This window comes from Paroedura picta, chromosome 11 (assembly GCF_049243985.1).
Source record: "Paroedura picta isolate Pp20150507F chromosome 11, Ppicta_v3.0, whole genome shotgun sequence".
Taxonomy (NCBI): domain Eukaryota; kingdom Metazoa; phylum Chordata; class Lepidosauria; order Squamata; family Gekkonidae; genus Paroedura; species Paroedura picta.
The window spans coordinates 1,522,450-1,550,446 of NC_135379.1; the positions used below are offsets into that span (position 1 = coordinate 1,522,450).

At 54.2% G+C, this 27,997-nt stretch overlaps 1 protein-coding gene across 2 annotated transcripts; it reads right to left on the bottom strand.

Moving 5' to 3' along the window:
• Window positions 1-9: 9 nt before the first annotated feature.
• On the bottom strand, window positions 10-27,992 carry KLHL18 (kelch like family member 18). Of its 2 annotated transcripts, none has more exons than XM_077304435.1 (10): window positions 27,706-27,992; window positions 16,832-16,962; window positions 14,122-14,262; window positions 11,968-12,166; window positions 10,578-10,738; window positions 8,276-8,412; window positions 6,024-6,261; window positions 4,097-4,201; window positions 3,589-3,700; window positions 10-3,104 (listed from the first exon to the last, which is right to left on the bottom strand). In XM_077304435.1, exons 1-10 carry the CDS (start codon window positions 27,844-27,846, stop codon window positions 2,718-2,720), a joined length of 1,752 nt encoding a protein of 583 aa, XP_077160550.1. In that variant the 5' UTR covers window positions 27,847-27,992; the 3' UTR covers window positions 10-2,717. The 2 variants fall into 2 exon arrangements, with proteins under 2 accessions (XP_077160550.1, XP_077160551.1); XM_077304436.1 differs by having other exon boundaries at window positions 6,024-6,246; window positions 27,706-27,891.
• Window positions 27,993-27,997: the final 5 nt, after the last annotated feature.

Here is a 27,997-nt window from a genome sequence, read left to right on the forward strand (position 1 = left end):
AAAAACAACCATTTTCTTTTCTTTTTATTTTTTCCCCTGCCTGAAAAGCTCTGCACGGGTCTTGCCCAGGCCTCGAGGGCCGGTGCGTTTTCAAGTCTGTGGCATACAAATACTTTCAGCAGCGCAGAAATGTCAGGATGGGCTCTGTACTCTGGAGCATGTATTGGCTGGCTTGAGGTTTACAGACACCGGTCGGCGAGATGCGTGTGCGCACAACACCATGCACGTCTACGGCCCAGGTATGCCCACGCTACACATCAACTTTACGCACAGCGCCTCAATATATATATAATGTATACATACATATATATATAGACATCCACATATATACACCGGACACACAGAAAACCCAGGGCAGCCCGGGGGAGCGGATCGGGCCCGTTACTGAGCCTCTGCAATGGGAACCGCCCAAGTGCCCCAACGCCCCACTCGGCCGCACAAAGTTCTCCCCCCTCCAGCCCCACCCTCGATGCCTCAGCCGCTGCTGCCGGACAAGAGGCCCTGGCGCATCACGCAAACGCAAAGGGCAGTGCTCCACCCGCAACGGCTGCGCACCAACCGAGGCGCCCCCGTGGTCACTGCGACATGAACACGAGAGGCTCCAACATTTAGGTGCCCGAGGACGTGGAAGAACGAGGGTTTGGGCCCCCAGCCCTGGGGCCCTCCTGCCTACGGACACGACACCCCCTAGGGAGTCACTGAAGAGCTGGCTCCCGGAGAAAAGGTCGGCCGGGGCGAGGAGCCCCAGCCACAAAAAGAGGGGCAAAAAGAAAGCTGCTGAGCCAGAGCCAGGATGCGGAGAACGCGAGCCCTTCCTCGGCCGAGGTGCCCAGCGGCGGCTCAGAGGCAGGTCTGCTCCGAGGGTCTGCACAGGGAGGGACGAAGCCTCTGGGGAAACGGGCGGGGCGCCCACTGGGCCCCGGGCTCTGCCACAGGCTCCTTGTGCAGGCAAGAGCGAGCTCGGGGAGACCTGCACTCTCCCTCCTCGATGCTCGAGCAGCTGAGGGACAACAGCGGTCCTTCTGGGGCAGCCAAGTCAAAACAATCCCCCTTGCTTAGGAAGCCTGCAGACCGCTGGATCCAGTCTGGTTTAGAAAACGCACAGCAGGCCTCGAGAGCTATACGGATCCCAAGGGCCAAAGGAAGTGACCATTTCCTCCGCACACAGGTCAAGGAGCTTACTCGTGTGTAGCAGCAGCCCCTGTTTGGGTGCTGATAAAGAAACCCGGCCTTCAGACCCCACTTCCTGCTCCACCGCAGACTAGGAATGTGAGCTTTGGCTCGGCCGCGTTGGCAATCACCAAACCCCGAAGCAGCGTGTGGGAGGCCAGCGCCACGGGGCAGAGAGGAGGGATGGCGGGGCGGCCCTTGGTCTCCTACGCGCTGCCTCGGGCTCGACACGGCCAGGCTGAAGGGCTCATCCCTACCACAGACAGGCACAGGGTGCAGCAGCACCAGGGAGCCAATGAAGGGACAGGGACAGGGACAGGGACAACTCCTCCCCCGGATGGGCTGAAATTGCAATGCACACAGGCAGGGGATGGAGCCCGCATATCTGTGTGTGTCTCCCCCCCCCCCCCCCCCCGTGCATCTACAGGGGCTTTCAGAGGGCAGCCGGGCTGGCCCGACTCCCCGGCACCTCAGAGGCCGGCACAGGGGGAGACGCTTGCAAGAGGGAGCTCTCTCTCTCTCTCTCAAGGGCCTTCCCTGACGAAGGGGCCGCTGGCTCTAAAGAACCTTCCCCTGAAAGCCTTGCTGGTCTCTGAGCTGCTGCTGGAACTCACATCTGGCTGCTCTGAATGGCTGGTCTGGGCAACCCGCTCCCGGAAGAGCCCTTGGGGGGGGGGGGAGGAAACACGCCCCGGAGCAGGGCAATGAACGGGGCGGGAGGCAAGTGTGGAGGGGAGGGCTCTCCGGGGAGGGAGGCTCAGCGTCCGCGCAGGGCAGGCGCTTGCTCCGGACTCCAGAGGGCAGGTGGCAACCCCCCTCCGGCCTGGCCCATCCTGCTCTTCACGTGGAAACCAGCGTCCCCGGGGCTCATCTGGGGGGGGGGGGGCCAAAGAGCACCCAGATTGCGAGCGTCTCTCCCTCTGATTCCCAGCGGCAGAAGGAGCCAATGCTGCACTGGGCAGCCCTGCTCCCCCCTCAGGTAATAAATGAGGCTCCTTGTGAGTTGGGGATGGAGGGAGCTTCCGAGATTTTTTTAAGAACAGAAACCAAGACACCTTCCCCGTGGACCCAGCAGAAAGGTGGGGGTGGGGGTGGGGGTCTTCCTTGGCTAGCCAGCACTTCCTGCTCAGAGGGATGAGCACGGAGGCCACGTGCTTGAACCCCAGGAGGCCACGTGCTCGAACAATGCCCCCCCCTGCTCCAGACGTGACCTTGAGGAGGCGGAGAAGGTGAAAAACAGGAAGAGAGGGAAGCCGCGGGGAGCCTGGCTTGAGAGTCAGTATGGCACAGAAGGGGAGAAACGAGAGAGGAAGGGAGGTGGGCTCCTTTCAGCCATGTGATCTGTCTCCACGCCAGCCGGGGCCCGTGGCACCTTAACAGGAACGTGGCTTTGGTTACGCAGCCGGTTGTGGGCTTTCCTGAACGAAGCTGTCCCAAGTACGCAGAAGGGATAGACCTCCCTTGGCAGCAGACAACTGGCTCCTCAGAGTCTCTCTCCAAGACGGGCCTCCCGACCCCGGCAGGCGCTGGACCCCCCCCCTCCCCCCTCAGAGGGTCAGGAGCGGGATGCAGCCCACCCCGACTCCCCCCTCGTGGCACGCCATCGGGGCCCTGAACGTCCAGCGGTTGCTCTTGGGGTCGTACATTTCCACCGAGCTCAGGTTGGATTGTCCGTCGTAGCCCCCCACCGCGTACAGGCGCCCAGAGTTTGCCACGAGGGAGACCCGGCTGCGGCGGGTGTTCATGGGGACGATCAAGTACCACTGGTCCGCCACGGAGCTGTAGACCTCGGCGATGCTGAGGAACCCTGAGCCGTCGTAGCCCCCGCAGATGAACATCTTGCTGCCCAGGGGGGCCGCCCCGTGCCGACACCGTTTGTTGAGCATGCTGGTCCCGCAGTGCCACGAGGCCGTATGCTGGTTGTAGAACTCCACCTGCAGCAGAAGAGGAGCCTGGAAGTCACATGAGCCGAGGCAGCCTGGCCGGGAGGGACTGGGGGCTGGAGGGTGGCAAACACCACGGAGAAGCCCGGAATCTCGGGGCACTTTGGAAAAAGGTGAGCTGCGAAGGAAGCTGGGGCCAATTTTATCCAACCGGACGACACAGATCTCAGGTGGGGACATGTTGGGCACCACCTCGAGTAGAAGGTTCTGCGGGGAAAGACGACTCTCTTCTAACTCACAGGGTATCTGTCGTGGGCCGAGGAAGGGGAAGGCGATTGCAAACCACTCTGAGACGCCTGGAGAGCCCCTGGCAGCCCAAGAGAGCCGTTCTGACTTGCATGCACCTGGAGTCTGATCCTGCATGTGTTCCTGAGAGTACATCGACTCCAGACACACACACCCCCCCAACAATCCTGTGAGGTCTACTCGGCTGGGAAAGCACGACCAGCCCCTGGCTCCCCCCCAGCCTACTCACGCTATTGAAAATCTGCAAGCCGTCGTGCCCGCCGGAGACGAAGATCCTGCCCTCAAAGACAGTGACGCCGGCCGCACTGCGATTGGAGCTCATCGGGGTCAGCACCGTCCACCTTTTGGAGAGAGCGCGACACAAGGGAAGTGGGTCTCGGGCCCTGACCCTCCCCCCTCCCCCCTCCCCCCTGCTGGACCCTCTTCCTGTGGCCCAGGGGCAGAGCCTCTGCCCGCCTGCAGAGGGTCACAGGTTCAGTCCCTGAAAGACTTTGCCTGAGACCCTCCTTCACCTAGGGCTGTGCGCTTCGGCGTGATCACCGGAGCCCGAGGTGGCCAAGCACTGGCGCATGTGCAAGGCTCCGGTGATCGCTCAGGCGGCCGAACTACGCCGAAGTGCTCAGGCCTACTTCACTTGGGAGACGTTTATTCCACAAGTTGTGGGGAAGGGGACCTCGGAATCCGTCTCTCAGATAATACCCCAACTAGAGGGGGAGAATAACAAGAGGAAGACTCACTTGTCTGTCTCGGGTGAATAGACTTCGACGGAGTTGAGGGAGGAGGTGCCGTCGTACCCGCCGCACACGTAGATCTGCCCATCCAGCACCACTGTCCCCATGGCACTGAAACCAGCCAGGAAAGAACAGCACCTTAGCATGACAAGAGACCCAGGTGGGCAGCAGCAGCAGAACAAAGCTGCGCCTCGGGGCCCCTTGAAGATCCTGGGCTTAAGCTTTTGTGAGCATGCATATGCTACGCGGTCACTCCAGGGACTGTAACCCAAAGTTTGCGCATGTGCAAAGTTAAGCATAGGTGTGCACGCAAAAGCTTATTATACCTTGAATGCAACTTTGCTGGGTGTCCGTGGACTCAGACTCCACTTTCCTTTACGGTCCGCTGGGTGACTGCATGCAGCACTCCAGGACTCTTTGGGCTGGGGATCTGAGACATCCCCCCACCCCCCGGATGATACGGATTGCTCAATATATTTATTTCTATTTCGCTCTATAGGCTTTCCCTCTACTTGCGGTCTCGGGGCGGCTTACACAATAAGTGAAAGCCGATACAATAAATTTAGGTTTGAAAACACACTGAAACAATCTGCCTGAAGCTCTGTTGCTCTCTCTCTTCTTGCCCCTCTGCTTGGAGACATATTACGATTATAAGGGGAAGATGATCTCCGTAAGGAACCGGAGGAGCTTGCACGAACAGCTGTAGGCGGTGGACCAAAGCTTAATTTGGGGTGCAGGTTTTTTAAAGGCATCCCCCACCTCTGTGGATCTGGACACCGACTGCAGCCGTGTCTACAGTCCGGAGGATTTCGTTTCACAGACAGAAATACACAGCGGGAAAGACGGGTGCAAGGCAAGCCTGGATGTTCATTCTTTCTTCTTTGCAACAGACCCCTGTGAGTGCAATGCTTGCTGGGAATTTAATCCAAACCCTGGGGAAGGGCAGCTCAGATTCCTGAAACTGGGCCAGGAGGTCTTGTATGCTGTATGCTGATTTAGATTGTCCGCCTCATTCACCTCGCCTTGGAATCCCACTTTCTTTAGTAGGTTGATCAATACGTTGTGGGTGTGCGGCCCTCCAGATGTCCATGGACTACAATTCCCAGGAGCCCCTGCCAGCGAATGGGAATTGTAGTCCATGGACATCTGGAGGGCCGCAGTTTGACTACCCCTGGTCTAAACAGTTTGATAAGGTGTTTGCTGATCCACTCCTTACATGTCATTCCGGTATTCTTTGGACAATCCTCACAGGACCAAATTTGTTAATCTCATGGAGAGTGGAAAAAAAGCGGAAACACTGTTAATAATTAGGTGACTCACCCCAGTACGTGTTTTGCTGGTTTAAAATGTCAACATCCCAGGAAAAAAAATATTGTCCTGTTTTGAAGAGATTTCTCCCAGCTTAACACAGACCTGTTAGTAAAGAATTAATGGCCGTGTGCTTCAGCTAGAGAGACGCAGTTCTGGCTCCATCTCACATTCTGCACACTTTCGAAGTACTCTTGCAGCTGGAATTTTCCATGTGAAAGAGGAAAATCTACACTGAAAGGACATTATCCAGCAGGTGCAGAACAAGCTAGGTAAAATCACGGGTAGTCAAACTGTGGCCCTCCTGATGTCCCTAGACTGGGGTGGCATTCGCTGGCAGGGGCTCATGGGAACTGTAGTCCATGTACATCTGGAAGCCCGCAGTTTGACTACCCTTGGGTAAAACACTGCAAAACAGCAAAACTGGGGCTTGAAAACAGGCTTGGAATCGGAATGAGCCACGGCAGTCCTTACCCAATACAACAGTGACATTTTCTTTGCTGCAATTTATTCTGGTCCAAAGTGATCCCCCACAACCGCTGTACGCTTGACACACACTTCTAAACAATCCCTACGGATCCTTCCTCCCTCCCTCCCTCCCTCCCTCCCTCCCTCTGGTGCTCACCTTCGTTTGCTGTTCATGCTTCCCACTTTGGACCACGAATCCGACTCTGGGTTGTACACTTCCACCGTGCTCAGCCTCAGCTGCCCGTCGTACCCGCCGATGGCATACAAGAGCTCGTTCAGCACGGCCACCCCCACCCGGCTCCGTGCCGTCGTCATGGGCTGGCACTGAGTCCAGTGGTTGGCGATGGGATCGAAGACTTCCACCACGTTCAGCGAGTCACCTGCGTAGAAATTTGCTGCTCACATTTTAAGGAGTGATAATCACAAGAGAGAGAGAAAAGTAATTCGCTCTCAGGAACCTTCTTCAGGGCAGGCGGTTTGGCTGCTTGGGAATGGGACGCCCTTAAACTTGCCAATTTAATCATCTGGGTCAGGGGTAGTCAAACTGCGGCCCTCCAGACGTCCATGGACTACAATTCCCAGGAGCCCCTGCCAGCAAACGCTGGCAGGGGCTCCTGGGAATTGTAGTCCATGGACGTCTGGAGGGCCGCAGTTTGACTACCCCTGATCTAGGTGATTCGGCCGCAGTCGGCTGGACCAGTTTGACCTTTTTGACCCCATGGGCACTGCAACAAAATGGCTGCTGGAGGGGGCGGAGCCAAGTTGGGCTGGCAGGGGCTCCTGGGAATTGTAGTCCATGGACATCTGGAGGGCCGCAGTTTGACTACCCCAATGATGCTTAATTCTGGGAATCAGTGAGCACGGAGTCACTTCTACATCTTGGCGATGTGTGGGACCTTGCGGATCTGTTTGGAGAATTGTGGCTCTTTCTTCACGCACCAGCAGCTTTCACAGATGCCAGAAGAAAGCCCCCTCCCCCCCCAACATACCCGTGGGATCAAACTTCTCCCCAAGATGGTTTAAGGGCATTTTCCACAACCGGCACAAGGAAGGATCGTCAGCACCGCTTCTCAGGTCTGTGCTGGGCCTCTGGGATCCCTGCAGCTGACGGAATGATTCCGCCTGAGGATTTTCCCATGCATGCAAAGCACTCTTAGCTAGCTGCTGCCCTCAGCACGAAAATCTAACGGCACGATATAAATACTGGAGTTCCTGACCCCACGGTTGTTTTTTATCCAGCCTTTGGCTCAGGAATTCGGGGCAAACATTTGTCTTTTGGACATGCGGGGAAAATTAAGACACTGCAGGATTATCCTCCAAAGCCCCAACCAAGACCCTGAACAAAGCGCCCTTGAACTTCTGGGGTTCTCGACAGCTGCGTGGCAAGCAAAGTCCAGCCCAGATTCCACCATCGACAGCTGAGGGACATACAGAGCTTGTTTAGGCCACGTCAGATCAAGGGTCTGGCTAGCTCAGAATTAGCTACTTCAGAGGGCAGTTTCCACCGTCTCAGAGATCTTTCCCAGCCTGGCTCCTGCTCAGCCACATTCTCCTCTGCAAAAATACTACTCTTGAAGATCTGGGTTCCGGAGCAACTTTCTGCTCAAGCCGGCACGAGATCTTGCCCCCAAGACATGCAACAGCTGCTGAGTGGGGGAGGGGGGATACTTCCCCCGAACTCGAGCTAGTTCTCATTCTGCTCCCCACCCCCTCAATTCTGTCTGTTTCAAAGCTCTGAAAGTCAGCACTAAAACACAGTTCCCGGGGGTCCATGGGAAAACTAACCACAGCTCAGTTTAAAACTTGTATGTCTCCTAAGAGATTAATTTGCATGCACTTCTGACATAGGAGCACGAAGCCTTGATGGATCACACCAAATGGTCTATCTAGTCCAGCCTCCCCTCTCACCCAGGGGCCAGCCAGTTCCTCTGGAGAGCTAACAACAGGGCAGGGAGACTGTGGTCTTCCCCCGATAAGAACATCAGAAGAACCCCGCTGGACAGGAATTATATGGTGGCCAATCTAGTTCCTCTGGAGGTCCAATTTGGACACAGAGGCCAAGGCCTTCTCCTATAAGCGCCTAAGAAGAGCCTTGCTGGGTCAGACCAGTGAAGGTTCCTCTAGTCCAGCATCCCATCGCACACAGGAGCCAACCAGTTCCTCTGGAGAGCCAAGGGCTTCATAAGAACCTAAGAGGAGCCCTGCTGGAGGAGACCAGTGGTCCATCAAGTCCGGCATCTTATTTCGGGCACTGGAGGGCCAATGAATGGGTCACAGAAACCGGCCTCCTAATCCTTTTCTGCCCCTGGTTATGGAGGTTCCCTGGAGTCCTCCTGGCCAGGGACCTCACCGAGGGGCATCTGGCCCAACGCCCCCCCCCCGCCAGCCATCCGTGCCACTGAAAGATACCTGCAGAGTTGAGCCCTCCCACCGCGTAGATCAGGCCTGTCGTGGAGGTGCAGCAGCGTGGGCGGGTCCTGAAGGCCGGAAGGTGCAGGCGGCGCTCCGGCATGAGGTGGTAGTCTGTCGCTTCGTCCACGAGGTCTCTGAGAGGGAAGGCCGAGCCACGGGGGGGGGGGGGAGAGGGGGGGGGCGCTGGTGAGCTCAGCACTCAGGGAGGAAAACGGGAGGATGACGGCAGCGGCGTTGGCAAAGACGCAAGGCAAGTCCCCCCACAGACAAGGGCTGGCCCAGGGGGGCAAAGGCCTCCCGCCCTCCCTCCCACGTAGCTTTGGACAAAGTCCCCTGAGCTCTGGCTCCAGTGGTTCCACCCACTCCAATTTCTCGTGCCAGCCATGGGAGAAACCAGCTTTGCGTAGTGGTTAAGAGCGATGGCCTCTAATCTGCAGAACCAGGTGCGATTCCCCACTCCTCCTTCTTCACACGCAGCCAGCTGGGTGGGCTAGTCCCAGTTCTCTCAGAGCTCTCTCTGCCCCACCTACCGCACATGGTGGGGAGAGGAAGGGAAGGCTATTGCAAGCTGCTTTAAGATTCTTTGGGGGAGTAAAAAGTGGGGTACAAAAACCCAGCTCTTCTCCTTAAGGGATGCTTCCCTCCACTCCCCAAGCCCCATCTCTGCCTGCAAGACCAGCATCTCCAAACCCCCCCCCCCAGCTTCTAGTCCCTCTGGCTGCAAAACAAAGGCTGAAAATATACAGTTGAGAGATTGGAAAAACCATAACAACTCACAGCGGCTAGTCATAGTCCTACAAGAGCTGTTCTCCCAGAGCTCTCTCAGTTCCACCTACCCCGCAGGGTGTCTGTTGTGGGGAGAAAAGGGGATGGTGATTGTAAGTCCCTTTGAGACTCCGTTGGGCAGTGAAAAGCGGGGTATAAACCCCAACTTCTTTTCATCTCTCCTATCCTGAGCCACGGTTGACCAAAAAAGAAACGTTATCCAAAATAAAAAATGCCATCCAATTGCTTGGGTTCTAGCAGGATGCTTGGCACAGATGCCACACAACCCTGGCGATACCCAGCTTTCAGAAGTGGTCAATGCCGGCCCTCTGAGGCAGGCTCCCTGATAACATCTAGCATTAGGAAATGTTAGGGGACAGAGAAAGCAAACCACACGCTGGGAAAGATCCCACTGCATCGATTTATGGAGCACCCGCACGGATAACGGGGGGCAAAGTACACCGTGCCTCAGTTCTGTCGTCCATGTTTTGGTCTCGATCCCAACGGGAGGTGGGTGACTTGCACGTGAGGAGAAGCCGACTGAAAGCCGAAGTGCTTGGTGGAGGAGCACGAAACAGGTCCCTTTGCTGATGCTCTGTTAATGCCACTTGGAGACATTCATCACAATGGAAGGGGGCGGAATTACGGACAGGGCAGGCAGCCTAAAGAATGCTCCCGAAGGACAAGCACCCGGCACACGCTCTATGCCAGGGCTAAGCCGCTCTCGTTTCCTACGTCTGGGGACCTTCCAGATGCACGTGCGGCACGCATAGATGAAGCCACCTCCTCCTGACCCAGACCCCCCTGGTCTGTCCAGGTCAGTACTGCCGATTCAGGCTGCCTGTGGCTCCTTGGGGTCTCCGGCAGAGGCCTCTCCCTTCACGCACTGCCTGGCTCATTCAAGGGGAGATGCCAGGGACTGGGCCTGGAAACTTCCGCACGCCGAGCAGAGGCTCTTCCACGGAGCCTCAGCCCTTCCCCAGGGGAGGAGAGAGTCCTTTAGAACGAGGCAATCTCCGGACACGGCACATGGCATCCCTCCGTACCGCTGTGCCCAACAGACAGAAGGGCTCGTGCGAGGAGAAAGGTGCTGAGGGATCCTCTCTAAGGCAGAAAGGAGGAGGCTCAAGGGTAGGACTCCTGGGCTTTAGGCTCGAGCCGTGGAGGGCTGATGGGGTCGTCTCTGAGGTCAACAGGAGTCCACCTGCAGAGGGCTCTCTAAAGCAGGCAGGGCTCAGGGCACGGAGGGCTCACCCAGGGAGGGCTTTGGGGCTGGGCAGCTGCCCCTCCCAAGGCCGCCTCATGCCCGGACTTCCGGGACAGAGAAGGAGAGGAGAGAAAGAGTTGCAACAAGGCTCTTACTTCCACCGACTGCACTGGCAGGGTCATCTGGAGGGAAACTCCCTTCCGGTTGGGCCTGCATAGTGGAGAAAGGGTTTCACGATTGCGGGGCTTTGCACCTGGCCGCTGCCTGCACGTTTCCTAGCCAGAAGGCTGCTCTCTCTCCGCCCCTGCGCGCGAGGAGGCCACCTACCGGCACTTGTGGCAAGAGCGAACCAGGCTGTCCTGCTGAACGCGGTCCGTGAGGAACTGATGCCGACAGAGAGGCAGCCGGATTTGGGCGAGGAGCTCCGGCAAGCAGGCCTCCCTCTGCTCCCGGTCGTACCGCACCCAGGCTAGGGCGGCCTCGAATACCTGCCGGGAGAGAAGCGGGAGGCTCAGGAAGGGGCGCCCTGGGCGTGAACAACGGGCAGGACGCCGCAAAGGGGGCGGGCTCAAGGGATCCTGCCGTTCCTTCAGGCCCAAAGCCGAGGAATCCGAACCGGGACCCCGTGAGCAAGGAACGAGACTTTGCCCATCGCTTTACTGAAGCTTTTCAGAACAGATTAAGGAAGGGTGGGTCATCACTCGGCAACACAAGGGGGCAGCTCGGAGAATAACCTAGAGCAATTAAAGGTTATATTCGATGGCACACCCTTAGTTGCTGCAGTCTTAGGTAGGGGTGGGCAATTCGGTTCGGTAAGACAAAAAGGGCCTGAATCAAGGCTGACTCAGGTACTTTTCGGATGTATCAGAGTCGAATAGCCCAATGAACTGTCTCTAAACCGTGATTTGGGCAGTTTAAACTTTAAAGAGAAGAAAGGGAGAGCCATCAAGCAGCAGATCCTGGCCATCAGCTATTTGGCAGCCGTTTCCCCAGAATCGTTTTGAACTCGAAGAAACTCGAAGCCATATTCCAATATCAGCGATTTGGTTGATTTGAATTGTACTGAATCGGGAAGCATTGAATTTGAAAAGTACTGAGTTAGGGATGAGCGCTTCGGTTCGGTCACCTCGACAATCACCAAAGCCCGAGGCAGCACGTAGGAGGCTAGCACCGTGGCCAAGGCGGTCGAGCCAAATTCCTCCCCCCCCCCCCCCCGGGCACATTTCTAGACTCAGGCCGTAGCTTCAGCTTCCCCTACAGTACTATCCATTTGCAAACAAGCAGATCACAGGTGAGGCCTTGTTCCTTCGAGATCTGCGCTAGCTTGCTTGATTCCAAATTCCTCGGCCAGCTATAATTTCTGGCCCACCTGGGTCAGGAGATGAGTATGAACCGGGCCGAATGCACGCTAGCTAGAACCTTCTAGCAGATTCTGGCTCTTTCCCTCCCATCGTGGCTCATGCAGAGCCAATTTGCCTGCTCCATACTCGGCTCTTGAAGCGATAAGAGGCCTGTGGGCAGGAAGGCCCAAGTAGCAACACCAGCGAGAAGGAGCCGGTTAATTACTACATCCATCAACCCTTGAGAGGAAGAGCCAGGAGGTGTTTTGCCTCACACCCACCCCCCCAACCCCCCACCCACCCGCCCTCTGGATGACTCCGCTTTAACCTGGTGGCGAGACCAGCCTTTGCCCCTCGCCCCCCCCCCCAGCGCATACCTGTTCCTCCAGCTTCACGTTGAGCTCGTTGCTGGACACCAGCTCCAAGACGTCTTCGAAGGGCAGGGCCAGGAACTCCTCGGACATGGACACTTCCACAAAGTGCTGGTGAATGAAGGTGTTGGCAGCGTCGTAGAGAACGGCACACATCATGGTCTCGGCAAACTGCCGCACGCCCAGGCAGTTCTTGGGGTGCAGCCTGGAAGGACGATGCCGGAAAACAAGCAAGGGATGGAGAAGCAAGTGAGAGGGAAGAACCAAGACTTGGCGTGAGGAAGGCCCCTGCTGCAATCCCAGAGGCATTTCCAGTGAAAGAGGAATGAGGCTGGAGGTGACATAGAAGACCTCAGGGCCAGGGAAGCCTCAGGGTCTGGAGAGGCATTGCAGCCTAAGCAGACGAGGCTGGCCTGGATGGACTGTGGGCCTGACTCCGCAGAAGACAGCATCATGCGCATGTTGGAGAGGGGCTGCAGCTCAGTGGCAGAGCCTCTGCTTTGCTGAACATGCCCACTTTGGCTTTTCCCTGTACACGTGAACGGTTAGCATTCGTTCCAAGGGAGATGACTAAGCACTGTATTTGGGGGATATGGATGCATAGGACTATTTTTAAGGAATAGATATAAGGCATTAGGCGAATTGTGCTGGCTTTTCTCACTGATGGGCTGTTTCATTTGCAGGGCTCTTGCTTGCTTTCAAGAGGGAAGCTGGCTCAAGAATTCACCAGCCCACGCACTTTCTGCTCCCTTGCTTCCAAGAACCAGGTCACAAGTTCATTGTATTTGCAGGAAACTTCAGGCAAGTCTGTCTCCATTAATCCAATTGTGCCTTTTCCCTTTGGTGCAATTTGCCTTTCCCCAAGAAAATGGGACTTAAAGGGCTAGGAAACCGCGGGCTTAGACCAGGGGTAGTCAAACTGTGGCCCTCCAGATGTCCATGGACTATAATTTCCATGAGCCCCAGCCAGCATTTGACTACCCCTGGCTTAGACACAGGGAGAACTGCCTCCGCCCCCTTTGCAGACATGCAGGGAGGTGTTCATTTTGGTTTTTTTGTCCGGTCCCCGTTCAATTTAAAATCAACAGCCTACATGGAACTCATTTCCCCCCCCCCTGTTTACTGGAGACCAGGAGTAAGCTGGTTAACTCCAACGGCGGGAGGGGCCTGGAACGGCTTTTTGCAATGCCGGTCCTCCTAAAGGACAAACAAGCCCGCCCCCTTGGGCATCTCATGCAGCAGATGGGGCAGATGGGGTTTTGCAGGTTTTAGCCAAACAATTTGGCAGCTAAACTGGAGCAAAGGCTATCTAACCCAGCCTTATCTGGTGTTTCTCTTCTCGATCCTACATTCGTCCCAGATGTGATTTCTCACAGACTTTTGCTTGTTTATTTATTTCCATTTTGATGATACTGCTTCTCGTTAGTTAAGAGCTCCAGTGGTTTACAGCCGTGTACGATGACGTCAATTAAAATTGGTACAAAAACAGCAAAGTGCCCCCCCCGAAACCCCCTGTGCAGTCATATAAATAATACAAAGTACATAAAACCAACCTTAACCCTAAAACTGGGGGAACCCCTCCAAAGGATATCAAATATTACAATCTTGCAAACCAACTACACTTTACAATAAAGAAGAAAACGTTTGTGCCCTGGCCGGGTGAAATGCCTTCTTTTGTACATAATCGGATGTGTTTTTATCCTGTTACAAGACAGGATGACCACTGCCATATACATGCGCATGCGGTTGTGTTGGGGCAAGAGGCGGACTCACAATATTAGCTGGGGCTTGACCAAGAGCGGACCAAGGAAATAGCACTGGAGCAAGTCAACCTGAGTGGCCCTCTTTGTCCAGCAGCCAGCAGTGCAAGGCTGCTCTCGGCTCCGTGGGGCCGATGATGGGCATGAGCTCCCCTGCTGCATCACTCCCCAAACTGGAGGCAGTGCAGGGGGAGACGGGTTGAGCTGACCCCAGCTGCCCTTGCTGATGAGGAGCCAAGGTGGCCCAAAGGCTCAGGCAGGGGTGCTGGGCTGTCGTGCTGCTTGCTGGAGCCCCCCCCTCCCCCGGATATTCCCTCTGGCGTTTGACAGCCAGCCCACCCCTGGCTCAACCAGTTCTGAAAGTGCAGGGCCCAGAAGAAGCCGCCCGACCCTCCCTCACCTCTCTCGGAGGAAAGCGCAGCAGGCGTCCTTGATGTTCTGCAGCTGCAGGAAACTCGCCCCCATCAGCAGCGACTGCACGTTCTGCTGGTCGATGGCCAAGTGTCCGTTGTAGGCAAAGTTGATCAGGGCTTCCAGGGCGCTACGTGGGGCGAACAAAGACGAAAAGGGTTAGCTGTGGGCATCTGGCTTGATGACCCAACTCAACGCCGTCTCATGCAGGGTCCCCCAACGCGGTGCCCATGCGCACTTCCCCTGGCGCCTGCTGAGCTTTTCAGAAAGGGGGTGCGGCTGAAAGGAGGGAGGGGCTTGCACCTGGTTGCCCTCATTCAAACAGAGGTTTTCCCACTGAGGGAGGAGTCGTAAAGCGCCTGGGCTTCCTTAGTCAGTATGTGGTTCTACTCCCCATTCAGGATTTCCTTCTCACAAGAAGGTGTAAAAAGGGAGATGTACTGTTTGGCTGAGTCACCCGCTCCAGCAGTTCTTTAAAACTGATTTGATGTTCAGATGGTTTTCCTCTCCAGGCTCAAGAGACTGAGCAGGGGACACAGACTCATAGAATATTAGCGTCAGAAGGGTCCTCCTGGGTCATCTAGTCCAACCCCCCGCACAATGCAGGACACAATTCCCTTTGTGCCACAATCCTGGGCTAAGAGACAGAATCACTGCCTTGGGAGTAAATTGCTTCACAGAACATCACAGCTCTAGCCAGAAACAAGAGGGGGGAAGCTGCTGGTCTTGATTTAAAAGATCACGCAGGACGATGCTTCCGCAGGCCAAAAGTGAGGGCTGGGCTGGGATCTCAGCTAAGCGTCCCCAGCAGAGAGACCCAGAATAGAACAGCCCTGGGGAGGGGAAAGAACAGAAGAGTCACAGGATAACGAGTACGTTAGGAGGGACATAATTAATATCCAAGGCAGAATATGCAGTGGAGCCCAGCAGCATCTAAATAGTTCAAAAACATGCTAAATAATGCCATTTTAATCCACTTCAGCCACTGTTTGCGAATGGATTCTGCCGTTTCATACAGTAAAATCCACTTGTAAAGTGAGTTGAAAATGCGTTATTTTGTGTGTGTGTGTGTGTGTGTGTGAATGCGCCCACGGTGCAGGGGCAGACAAACTGTGGTTCTCTACATGTCCATGGACTACAATTCCCATGAGCTCCTGCTAGCATGTTGCAACATGGTAGCAGGAGCTCATGGGAACTGTAGTCCATGGACATTTAGAGAGCCACCATTTGGCCACTCTGAGGGCAAAACTGGCTCATCCCAATGGAAAGTACTTGGAATGTGTTAGAACAGCGGATATTCTTTGAGAAGAGACATGATAAATTCCCACGGTGTTTAAAGTTGTAGGATACTTAATGAGTCAGGAATGTGTGCCATATGAGGCAGGCAGCTAACTATTACTGGAAGAGGATTTAAAAATTCTATAAATATTGGAGTCTGAATGGACTTGGAGCGCCTTCTTTGAAGTTGTCCCTTGCCTCTCAAAAGAACTAATTACTTTTGACAAAAAATAAAGGGGTGGGTGGCATTATTATTATACTCTTTCTGGGGTAATGTTAAAGATGCAAATAACGATCTTTTAGCAAATGACAATAAAATGGAAACAAAGATTCTCTGGTAATCTTTGTACTTTGGCACTACACCCAAGCCGAACCAGAAATGTCCTTGTGATTTACCTATCAGCAGGAGTTTCATAATCTGATACAGGGATGCTCAGAAGACACCCAGGGCTGCCACGGGTGTGTCTCTGTCTGAAGCAGAGAAGCCAGGAGAGTGGGCAGTGTGCTTTAAAACAGGGGTAGTCAACCTGTGGTCCTCCAGATGTTCATGGACTACAATTCCCATGAGCCCCTGCCAGCGTTTGCTGGCAAGGGCTCATGGGAATTGTCGTTCATGAACATCTGGAGGACCACAGGTTGACTACCCCCTGCTTTAAAACATTCTCATGCAAAGCTGTGGCCTGCTAAGCCTATAAGGACAAGACGTTTTGTGAATTCTGGAGTTGTGAGAAGTTTTGTGACTCTGGGTGAAGATATACGAAGCAGAAAAACATCTGTTGGGACTTTTGTTTAGTCTGTATCAGGGCTCCTATCTTGTGGCGTGTCTGTAACAGCCGAAAATGGCATTCTGGCTCCATAGAAGCTTCCCAGCAGGCAGGGAAAAGATAACCTGCCTGGAGTGGAATCTGGTGAAGGTTTTTCCTCTGAGTAGACCTACTTGGGAGTCAGTGGACTGGACTTGGAACGGCTGGCATGGGATTTATCTTTGTGACTCAGGATGTTTATTAATATATATATATGCTATATTTGAGGGTCTCCACTTTCTGTTACTGGGGAAGGCACTGGCAAACCACCCCGTATTGAGTCTGCCATGAAAACGCTGGAGGGCGTCACCCCAAGGGTCAGACATGACTCGGTGCTTGCACAGGGGAGACCTTTACCTTTACTTACTGTTAGCTCTTCACAGTATTTTACCTTTTCCTGGATTGTAAATTCCTATTGCTGATATTCCTGAACCAGGCCTGACCGGACAACAAGCTGATCATGCACAACAGGTGTATGAGGACACCAGAACAATTATTACAAAAATAAACAAATAAAAAGATCTGTCGCAAGGCAGAGGGGAGAGAAATGAAGTTGTCTGACCCATACGGTGAGTCACTGCACTCCCCAAATTCCCCGTCCCCCAGAGTCGCTCGCACCTTGGATCCATGCCCTGCATGACTATCTCCTCTTGCTTGCATTCCATCATGTCATTGGTGAACATGGCGTGGAAGTAAGGGATGGAGGCGGCCAAGACGATCCGGTGGGCGCTGAACTTGTGGTCTCCGACCTGCAGGGCAGGGAAGATGAAAGGCAGCTCAGTGCTTTGCCCTCAGGCCGGACAAATGCGGTCAAGGACTGGACCTCTACGGTTTCGCACAGAAGTCTTTCCCATCTCCTCCTGCCATGCCCCATTAACTGGAGACGCTGGGGATTGAACCAGGGGCCTCCTGCATGTCAAGCAGGCTGAGCCCAGCCCCTCCCCCAAACTGTTCACCAGGACTCGAAGAAAGGAAGCCCCTCCGCTCTTCTGGGAAGCTGCAAAGCTCCTCTTGCATTCTGAGAGCTGCTGGAGCCTTTGCAGCCGAACTGACCAGAATGAACTTCAAGCGACCGGCACTGGGAAGCCATCCACAGTGGGATTTCAAGGCTACTGTTGACACACGGCAATTTAATTAACATTCCATCAAGCATGCAGCCGGGCTATTTTCGGCAGCTGTGGCAAACAGCAACCTTGTGTGAGCTATCTGGGTGTGTTTCGTACAACCCGGTTCTGGTTCAGGAACCGATTCTGGCAGCGGTGGGCTGCGATTTGCACACCGTTATCTGAACAATGGCAGCGGACACCGGTCAGGCGATTAATAGCTGGCATTAAAAGTAATACATCACAGATCCTGAGACAAGGGAACCCTGATGAGGCACCCAGAGCTAATCAGAAAACCGTTCCACTCTGTGGGAATTCAAGCTGGAAGCACGGAGCAGGGTGAATTCTGTATATGCATCTTGGAAGAATATCCTTTAGTCCAGGGGTAGTCAAACTGTGGCCCTCCAGATGTCCATGGACTACCATTCCCATGAGCCCCTGCCAGAAAATGCTGGCAGGAGCTCATGGGAATGGTAGTCCATGGACATCTGGAGGGCCACAGTTTGACTACGCCTGCTTTAGACCACTGGGTATACGCAGATTTCAGAAGCTTTCTGGCAAGCAACAGAGTGACTGCAGGGAAAAAGAGAGACAGACAAGCGTGTGTGTGTATGTGTGTGTGTGTGTGTGTGTGTGTGTGTGTGGGGGTAGAAGGCTCCAGGGATGACTATTGAAGCCCACAACCATGAGGGTTAAAGAAACGCAATTAAAATATTTTGATAATAATATTTTATTTATAGCCTGCCCTTCTCAGAAGACTCAGAGAAGATCACTACCATCTTACAATAGTGAAGTAACATAATATAATAATCCTAAATAATCATTAAGGTTAAAGTCCCAATCTGACTGCTCCTGTGGCCATCAATAGAAGAACACGAGTTGTTTTTTATATCCCACTTTTCACTGCCTGAAGGAGTCTCAAAGCAGCTTACAATAATTTTCTCTTCCTCTCCCCACAACAGACACCCTGTGAAGTAGGCGAGGCTGAGAAACCTTTGGCAGAACTGCTGTGTGAGAACAGCTCTAAGAGGACTGTGACTAGCCCAAGGCCACCCCGCTGGCTGCACGTGGGGGAGCAGTGGGGACTCAAGCCCGGCTGGCCAGATTAGAAGCCGCTGCTCTTAACCACTAGGCCATGCTGGCTCCCCACATCCTCTGACAGGGAATTAGAATCTGTGTGTGGAGAAGTATTTCTTCGTGTTGAGTGTGTGAGCGGCGCTTCATCCACTCATTTGCTTGCAGCAGGTACCGCCTGCCTTTTTCAAAAAGAAGCCCAACCAGCTCAGGCGCGCTCACCCGGACATTCGCTCTGGACTTGCAGGGACCTATGAATCAGCTACCTCCTCCCATTAACCACCGTCCCAGGTCTTGCAAACACAAACACCTGCCCACTCATTCCACTCCGCAAAACCAGTTGGATGTGGCACTCCTATGCCGCACTCTGTACTGACTGATTCAAAGTCAATTCTTCCTCGCCAACGTCCAGCCCTGAATATGAATAGACTGAGCACACCACCAGGTCTGCCAAGGAGCTCTGCTGCAGGGGCCAGACTACTATCCGAGGACTGTGGCCGCAGGTAGCGTAAAACATTAACTCCGTCAGGCATCTCGATGGCCTCCAGGACCACCGCCCGAATTACAAGCTCACTTCCGCGCCAAGCCCCTCTCTCTGCGGAACAGGCTCCAGGGCCACAACGAGCTCTGCAGAAGGATCCCCGAGCAAAGGGGACACGGCCCCATTTGAGCCAAGGAACAGGGTGGCGGATTTCACGCAGGCCTTTCAAAATGTACACGTTTCGTTCCACTCGCTGGTTTTACTTCAATCTCTCCCCTATCCCAAGAGGCACGGCAATTATAATATGGCCGGAAATTAAGCTATAAAAAGTTATTAACATTTTTATTCTGCCTTCCCCTCAGGCGCTGGACATAGGATATAGGCATCTCGCTCCCTCCCCCATCCTCTCAGTGGATTATGCTGAAAGAGAGTTGCTTGACTGCGGCTTAGTGGAAAAGCCTCTATTTTACATGCAAAAGGTCCCAGGTTCAATCCCTGGCATCCCCAATTAAAAGGATCTGGCAGTAGGCGGTGGGAAAGACCTCTGGTTGAGACCCCAGAGAGATGGTGCGAATCAGAAGAGACAAGACTGACCCTGGTAGACCAATGTCCTGATGGACTGAGGCAGTTTCATGTGTGTTCAATGCCTTATGCTGTTTGGAAGGGCCCACAGCTCAGTGTAAGAGCCTCTGCTTGACCTGCAGAAGGTCCCAGGTTCAATCCCTCATATTGAAAGGACCAGGCAGGAGGAGATGGGAAAGGCCTCCACCTGAGACCCTGGAGAGCCTTGAAGAGAGGCCATAGCTCAATGGAAGGGCCAGAAGGTCCCAGGTTCAATCCCCGGCATCGCCAATTAACAGGAACAGGCAGGAGGGGATGGGAAAGATCTTGGCCTGAGATCCCAGAGGGCTGAGTGACTGTGACAGACCAAGGGCCTGATTTGGTACAGGGCAGCTTCATGTGACATCAACAGTGCAGTCTAAAACACAGTTACACCCCTCTAATCCCATTAAAGTTAATGGGATTTCCTGATTCAATGATTTCCTGAGTCTTGGGGGGGTGTGCTTGGTAAGTGATTCAACCCATTTTTCTTACATGTTCTCAGATGGGATTCTCATATATAAATGAAGTAAACAATAAAATTCTACGAACAAGTACAAATTAATTAATTTGCTTGCAGCATTTATGGTTTGCATCTCTCTTTAAAAAAAGACTGAAGGGTGCTAACAGACAACCGGTTCACCTTCGAAAAACAAGTTCAACGTAAAGATCCCGCAAGGCTCTCAGTGACATGCCACATGTGGTTTTCACAAGATCACTGCTCCCTTGGGAAGCACGCCATTGCCCAGGGATTCTGCCACACAGCCTGGCTGCCTACCCTGCACTCATCCAGGGAACGCTCCCGGCTCCACGGGCTAGAGAGAGGACAGGAGGGGGCTGGACTGGAGGGACCCTCATTGGCCGCCTCCAGCAGGGCTCTCCTGAGGCTCTTACCAGGGGAAGGCCTCGGCCTCTCTCTCCTGCTGTTGCCATCCAGGGGAACTGGTCGGCTACTGGGTGAGACGGGAGGCTAGATGGACAACAGCTCTGCATAGGCAGAGGTTACCGTGAATCCCAGCTGGGGAATGCCTGGCTTGAGAGTTGCTTTCTGCACCCGGCATCAGTAGTCAGCAGTTGGGTCCCCTAAAACGACGTGGGATTTTTTTTGCTGTCCCGTTGCAACCAACTTATGGGGCCCCCATAGGGTTTCCAAGGCCAGAGATGGTCTGCCCTTGCCTGCCCCTGTGAAGCCACCTGGGGCTTCCTTGATGGCCCCCTATCCCGCCACGTTCCCACCATGACTTCGCCCAGTGGAGCATGTGGGAAGCGATGCCGTCCTGGGACCCTGGCACTCCTGTCCCCAGCAATGCGGAGTCGGCATCGCCCGTCTTTACTGCTCAGCTTCGGTTACCCAAATGGCCGTCCATCTTGCCCCTTCCTGACAGCCGGGTTTCTTCCCTGCAAGAAACTCATTTCTGCTCCACGGGCAGCCCGAGCGCTTGACTCTCTTCCCTGGGGGACTCACTGTTCCCAGAGCTCTGGGGACCCGTGGGGGCCCTTCAAAGCAGCTGCCACTCCCCCGGTCGTGACCATGTCCCTGGAGGTCCCCTGCAGCACACCTACTGGGACCATGTTTGGTGTAGTGGTTAGGAGTGCGGACTTCTAATCTGGCATGCCGGGTTCGATTCTGCGCTCCCCCACATGCATCCAGCTGGGTGACCTTGGGCTCGCCACGGCACTGATAAAATTGTTCTGACCGAGCAGTGATATCAGGGCTCTCTCAGCCTCACCCACCTCACAGGGTGTCTGTTGTGGGGAGAGGAATGTGAAGGCGACTGTAAGCCGCTTTGAGCCTCCTTCGGGTAGGGAAAAGCGGCATATAAGAACCAACTCTTCTTCTTCTTCTTCTTCTTCTTCATGCGCAGCTTGAACGACTTCAAAGGCTTGAGGCCCTTTTAAAAAATCGTCAACGCAGCCCTTTAGGAGGAGCCGGGCCCAGGATCTGGCGTCAGCAGATCAGAGGAGCCGGGAGGGATGTCCTTCCAGCCCCTCAACGCTGCTGTGGCTTCCGAGCACGTGGCATCGTGGCAGCGAGAAGCGGCAAAGGGCTTTCTGCATTTTTTCCAACACCCTTGCGGGGGAAATAGGCCACATCATGACTCAACGGAGAGCCACCCAAGGCAGCGCAATCGGCGCATTCTCTCCTGAGAATAAGGCGACATCTGAACATCTCCTGATCTTGGAGTGCTCCTCCACGCGGCAGGGACGGAATCCCTTGAAGCTCTGCCAAAACAGAACTCTGCCCATGCTGCTCACTTTGGGGACTGGTGAACACCAACGATGCTCCCAACGATGAAGTGATGCATTTGCATAAATACATTGCTTCTTAGTAGGGGAATGCCGATCCTGCCAGCTGCTAAGGGAACTGGGCCTCCGGGGTGTGGAGGGGGAAGGACATTTGCCCACTCTCAAAGGTCAACAGCACAACTCCGTCCCCAAACAGGCAAGTCTTTTCCTGCTCAGGTAGCCCTGCCTGGACTTCAGCTGTCCGACACTGCGGCTCCATCCCGATGGCTGACGCTTGGTGCCCGATTGCAAAGACAACAAGGGGAATTTATCACTAATGGCAAACATCCCCTCATCCTCTATTTACTTCCCTTCAACTCCAACTGTACTGGACACCTTGGGGGGGGGGGTACAATCAAGTATCACTGGGCAAAGTGGTTCCTCTTCCATTCTAATTCTTTCAGTTCTATGTGATTACAGGCATTAAATGCTTACAGAACTCTCAACAGGTGGATGGACCAAGTCAGACCCTCCCAGCACTTCTTCTGACCCTAATCTCCCCTCCCTGATACCATAAGCCTTTCCGCTCATGCAGATCATCACCCCCCCTACCCCACCTCCGCTTTAACTCAGCTTCCAAATCCTATGCTTCCGGGAGGGCAAATGAGCACGCACACCGCATGGAGGGTTCCAGAAAGCGTTTTCTTAATTCACTGCACACCACGTGAGCCCCCTAAGAATACCGAAACCACTATGATTCTGCTGCTGTACCGAAAGGTTTGGAACCTCAGGTTTTACTTATTTCAGATTCCTGACGTGGAATGGGTGATGGCTGGGCTCCTTCCAGCTGTTTCCATCCACCCAAGGGCGCCTCTTGTTGGAGTACACAAGATCTGCAGTGTGTACCATTCAAGGAAGACTATCCTACAGGAAGCATCAGAGAACATGTGTGTTTCGCACAGTCAGATTAGGAACTTCCTGATGTTTTCAAATACTTTCCTCCTGGGTCCTGCTTGGCTCCTTTGGAGACTTCCTGTTCCTTTGAGCCCATTTCCTCCCTGCTTGCCTCCAGAACAGAAAGAAGACAACAGAACAGCTAGTTAGGTCTCTCTCCCTTCTCCACGTTATTTCTCTTTCTACATAAAACTATTTTATTCTTTAAGTATCACCCTTTTTTGGACATTTAAACTCTGCCCTTGCCTCTCCCACTGCAGACTCCATACCAAATTCCAGGAACTCCTGGGCCAGCGTTTTGAGGGTTACAGGCAGATGCAGCTGGGAAAGGGGGCATCATCTGGGCATCAAACTGGGGCCACTGTGGGTGGACAGGTAGTTGTGGATTCCCTGTATTCTGCAGGGGGTTGGGCTAGAAGACCCTGGAGTTCCCGTCCAACTCTATGATTCTATGCCAGACGCAACCTCATGTCCAAGGGAATGCCAAGGTCTGACATTTTTTGAATGGAATGCAGCATAAGCGTGGGCAGGGAGAGGTGTGCAGCCAGCCGGAGAGTCTTCGAGGGAGCATGGGAAGCGTGTCCACAGAACAGGAGCAGAGTTCTGTGCCAGGAAAACAATCACCCACAGAAACCAGGTCCGATAAGGGCAGGAAGGGAGCCCGGAGTCAAAAGGCACAAGCTGAAGGTCGCTCCAAGAAGTCAAGGCCAGAGCAGGAGCTGGGGGTGCAGGTCTCTTAGGAAAGTTGTGGCCAGAACAACAGACTTCTGCCTTTGTCCTCTTATTAAGGTCAACATGCAGTGAACCATAAGCAGCTGGCTGAGCTCTGCAAAGACCCTTGGAGGCCAGTTCTGCCCTGAGCCGCTAATCTGGCCCTTCTTCTCCCTTCCCGCAAAGCGCTGCTTCGTATGCCATTACTCCCTAGGCACAGGAGATACGAATGAGGAGCCACCTCCTGCTGGGGCTTCTGTGCCAGGCTTGAGGTCCGAGGGCTGGAGGGGCTAGGGGCTTTGCCTCGTTGCAGCTCAAGTTCTGGGTGCCACAGGGAGGTCTGGCCTGTTGGGAGTGCCTGAAGCTCAGGGGCTGGTCCCAGCAGGACTCTCAGATCTGCCTCTCCCTCAGAGCCAGGCAGAGTTGTAGCTGGCTGGGAACTGGCACTGACCGTGAAGGAAGTGGGGGTAGCTATGCCGGGACAGGAGACAGGCAGCAGCAAACCGTCTCTCGCCTTGAACATCCCATGGGGGTCACCCCTATCTCGTCTGCAGCTTAACAGCACATTCCACCACCAGCTGGCCAAGAACCACAGAGCATTCTGTGCTAAGTTAAGGGAAACAACTGCGCAAATCAACCGACTGCTGTACCTGCTGGAAAGACTCAGTCAAAGGTTAAAGCAATTTGCTTCCATGGATGTGCGTACAGGGGAAGGACTTCGTGTTCTAGCCCAGGAGACGGGAAAGGAAGGCGCCCTTCCACAAGGAGAAATCCTTCCTTCTCTGCAATGTTAACTAGGGCCAAACATCCACAGGTAGCAATGCCGTTTAGTTTAGTGCGTTCGTGCACACTGAAGGACCAGCTCTGGAATGAGCACAAAAAGCCTGCTCCATAGAGCAAACTGCTGACCAGGCAGCTGCTGGTCAACAAAGCTGCCGGCCACTGAATCAGACCATCGGTCCCATCAGAGCGGGCAAGAGAAGCCATCTAGTCCAACCCCCTATAAGGATGGGCCCTTTCAGTGTAGAAAAGAGACAACTAAGGGGCTTATGCAAAGTATACAATTATGCCTGCGGTGGAGAAAGTTGACCACGACAATTTTTTCCTCCCTCTCTCCAAAGACTAGGACTCGAAAGCATCCAATGAACCTGATGGGCAGTAGTTCAGGATGGAAAAGAGGAAAGACTACTTTACGCAGAGTGTGCTGAAAATGTGGAATCAGCTGCCAGAGGATGCAGTGGTGGCCACAGGAATTCACCACTGGAAAAGGAGATTCAATAGATTCACGGAGGCTACTAGCCGTGGCGACGGAGGGAACTTTCCCATTCAGAGGGACGAGGCCTGCCCGAGGAGGCAGGTTAGACATTTAAACCAATAAATTACCGATTTGTTTTACTGCAGCATGTCAACTGGAACTAATGCCACTGATGTTAGGACAGGACACTACGCTTCTCTACGGAATGGTCAAATGACCCGTGAGATTCCGCATTCCAAGATGCAGCAAATGACCCCTGAATTATTTGGTTTTATAAATGGGTTGAAGGAAGTCACAGAGAATCGCTCTCTGAAAGGCTCCTAGCAAAACAGCTCAGGACTTGGTGTTCAGGGGCAGCCCGTCTCTGGAAACAAAGAACAGGGAATTGCTTGCCTTCGTTTCCTGCTCGGTAGCAGCCCAGAATCAGGAAGGTGGTCCTTGTTGGGGGGCATAATCAATATCTTTATTTCTTATATCCTACCCTTCCCGTAAGGCTCAGGGAGGGTAGCATCAATCGACAAAATAGTAATAAATAGCATTAAAATAACACAGTATAACAACTAAAGCACTTTACAGTTGAAAGAATTATTGGAAGACAGTTACAGAGGCTGACTGTGCTGGTTTGCATAAGAAGAGGTAGATTCGAACCCAGCAGAATGTTAGAGATCAATTGCTTTCAAGAGTCCAGGTTCCCTTTGTCAGACAGTTGCTGGAACAGAAAGATCTGGGCTGACCGAGCTGAGTAGTTCTCGCTTTCTTATTACTACAATCACTGACTAGCTGTAAAGGAGATAAGAAGAAGCCTGCTGGATCAGACCAATGAGGGTCCCTTGAGGCCAGCATCCCATCTCAGACAGGGGCCAATCAGGTCCCCTCGAGGTCTAAGAACAGGGCCGAGGATACAAGACCTTCCCCTGATCAAAACATCCTGTATCTGACCACCAAGGGCCCACACAGCCCAACACCCTGTCTTACACAGTGGCCAGCCAGTTCCTCTGGAGGTCTAACCACAATGCCTCCCACTAACATTCCCGCCCGGCTCCAAGATTCACAGGCTTAGCGCCTCTGAGTGTGGAGGTTCCATTCAGTCCCCGCGGTTAGTAGCCTCCGATAGAACCTTCCTCCATGAAATTATCCAATCCCCCTTTTGCCTCAATTTCGGGAGGTTTACAAGCAGCAGCTGTCTCGAAAAAGGGTGCAAATATTTGTGACGCAGGGTGGAAATGCTGATGCCTTGCTTCCGCCAGTACCAAGCTGCCTCGTGCCAAGGGCGCTCCTAAGCAGAGAGGGATTCTTCTGTTCCATGACTCATTCTGTCCTGGGGCTCGTTAACTTCTAGATGCCAAAGCTGCTCATGTGGTTTGCTTGGAGGTGCTGCGGCGGCACCACAAGTCAGGCTTGGGCCCAAATCTCCTTTCCACAGACCACCCGCAAGACAGTAAAATATTGCACATCCAGGAAAGCCTATAAATCGCTGCAGCCGGCACCCCCCCCCCCCCGCGAGAAGCCCTCAGGAGCAGTACACAGCTCATTCCTAGGAGGGGGCACGTTTGCTGCGCCCAAAGTTCACGGGTGGCCAAAGCAGCTCAGCATTCAGGGCCAACGCCACCCCAGGACGACAAGTCGATACACTTGAGGGGACAGCAGTTACTGGATGCGAACCCACACGAGGGCAAGTGAAGTTCTCCTCTGCCCAGTTTATATCCTCCTCCTCCTCTCATCAATGCTGAGGGTGCAAGATTACCCAGCAAACTTCCATGGTGCGGGGAGGGTTGAAACTGGGTCTCCTATATCCTGCTAGCTCATGGGAATTGTAGTCCATGGACATCTGGAGGGCCGCAGTTTGACTACGCCTGTAAACACTCTGGCCACTTAGCCACTCTGGTGCTCTTATAGTGAATCTGACCACTGGCCTATGAAATTCAGTACGGTCTATTCAGATTGGCTGCAGACCCAAGCACAAGTCTTTCTCAGCAATGTGTACCGGCTCCCTCCCTCCCATGCATTCTGCTCTGGACCTGTTTGCAGCATTATACTCTGTTACCTCTGTTATCGTTTAATGTTATTGTGAAAAGCTGAGTTCTATGTACTGTTTTCTGCATTTCATGTAAACCACCCTGAGCCTCAGGGGGAGGGCGGTATACAAATAAAATCAATCAATTAATCAATCAATGCAAAGCTCAACCGCTGAGCCACAGCCCCTCCCAAAGAAGAAGCAACAGGGGACCCGGGGGTAACCTTATTTACCCCAAGTTTTTAGGTATTCATTTCACTTATTTTCTAATCCTGCCCCCCCCCCCCAGTATTCCACATTATTTCTAGCTTTCACTTCAGGTTGCAGCCTCTTTCCACAAACACTTGACAAGCTGCCTCTGCTCCAGAAGAGCTTATATGAGAACACACCCTTATTAGTCTGGCAGGGCTCCTGTTTTGCTGAAACCGACTAGCGTGACCCCCTCTCCCCCCCCCCCCGAGATATCCCTTCTTATTCCAACCTGAGCCTCTGCAGATGGATGGCGAGAAGCACCTTAGAAGCCAGCCAGGTTTTCAGGGCATTCCCTTCAGACAGGTGAAGGGGAAACTTCCCACTTGCCCAACAAATCTAAACAACTGAAAACAGAGGAGAACAACCCAGAAGGGATGAGCTCCTCCCTGGCCTCCCAACATGGTTCATCCTGACTTGGAGGTCTTCTCTGCTGCTACAAACACAGCAGCCCACCTTGATCTGCACCCGAAAAAGGCCCAACGGTAGAACCCAAAAGCTTTCATCGAAACGGGAATGTTTCCAAAACCAGCAGTCGTGGGTTGGCTGCCCGTCTGCCTCCAATGGCACCTTCCAGGCCCACCAAGGTTTGCTCCAGGGGGAGCTTTGGAGTGCAAGCCGCAAGGAAGCCAAGTTCACGGTCTGGGGAAGCGGGCAAGCCCTCGAAGGCTCCCGCCGCCTGCAGTCCATCTTGGGGGGCCCCCAAGGCGCCCTTGGGCTCTGCGCCGGCCGTGCCCCCTCAGGCCCGCAGGGCGACCCACTGGCGCCCCCTCCCCGCTGCCTGCCGGGGTTGCTGCCCCCCCGTCCCCCTCCCCCTCTGCCTACCTTGAGGGTGACGTCGCAGAGCTTCCCCTGCCGCCGGATCTCGCCCATCACCCCGTAGCCGCGGCTGGGCAGGTCGCCCACCGAGAAGTGCACCAGGTCCTCGGCGTCCAGCTCCGGGTCCGGCCCGGCCGCCTCCAGCATCTTGCCCGCCCGCCTGCCTGCCTGCCCGGGCCGGCCGGGTCCGGCCTCCCGCCCCTCAGCAGCAGCAGCAGCAGCAGCAGCAGCAGCAGCAGCAGCACCGCCTTCGCCTCGGGCGCCGCGCGGCCACCGTAGCCGGCCCCTCGCGCGAGAC

Coding starts and splice junctions, on each gene's coding strand:
- KLHL18 (XM_077304435.1), bottom strand. CDS start 27,846: ATGCTGGAGGCGGCCGGGCCGGACCCGGAGCTGGACGCCGAGGACCTG. Junction 14,263..16,831: donor ATGCAGGGCATGGATCCAAG/GTGCGAGCGACT, acceptor CGCCCCACGTAG/CGCCCTGGAAGCCCTGATCA. Junction 3,701..4,096: donor TATTCACCCGAGACAGACAA/GTGAGTCTTCCT, acceptor TCTCTCCAAAAG/GTGGACGGTGCTGACCCCGA.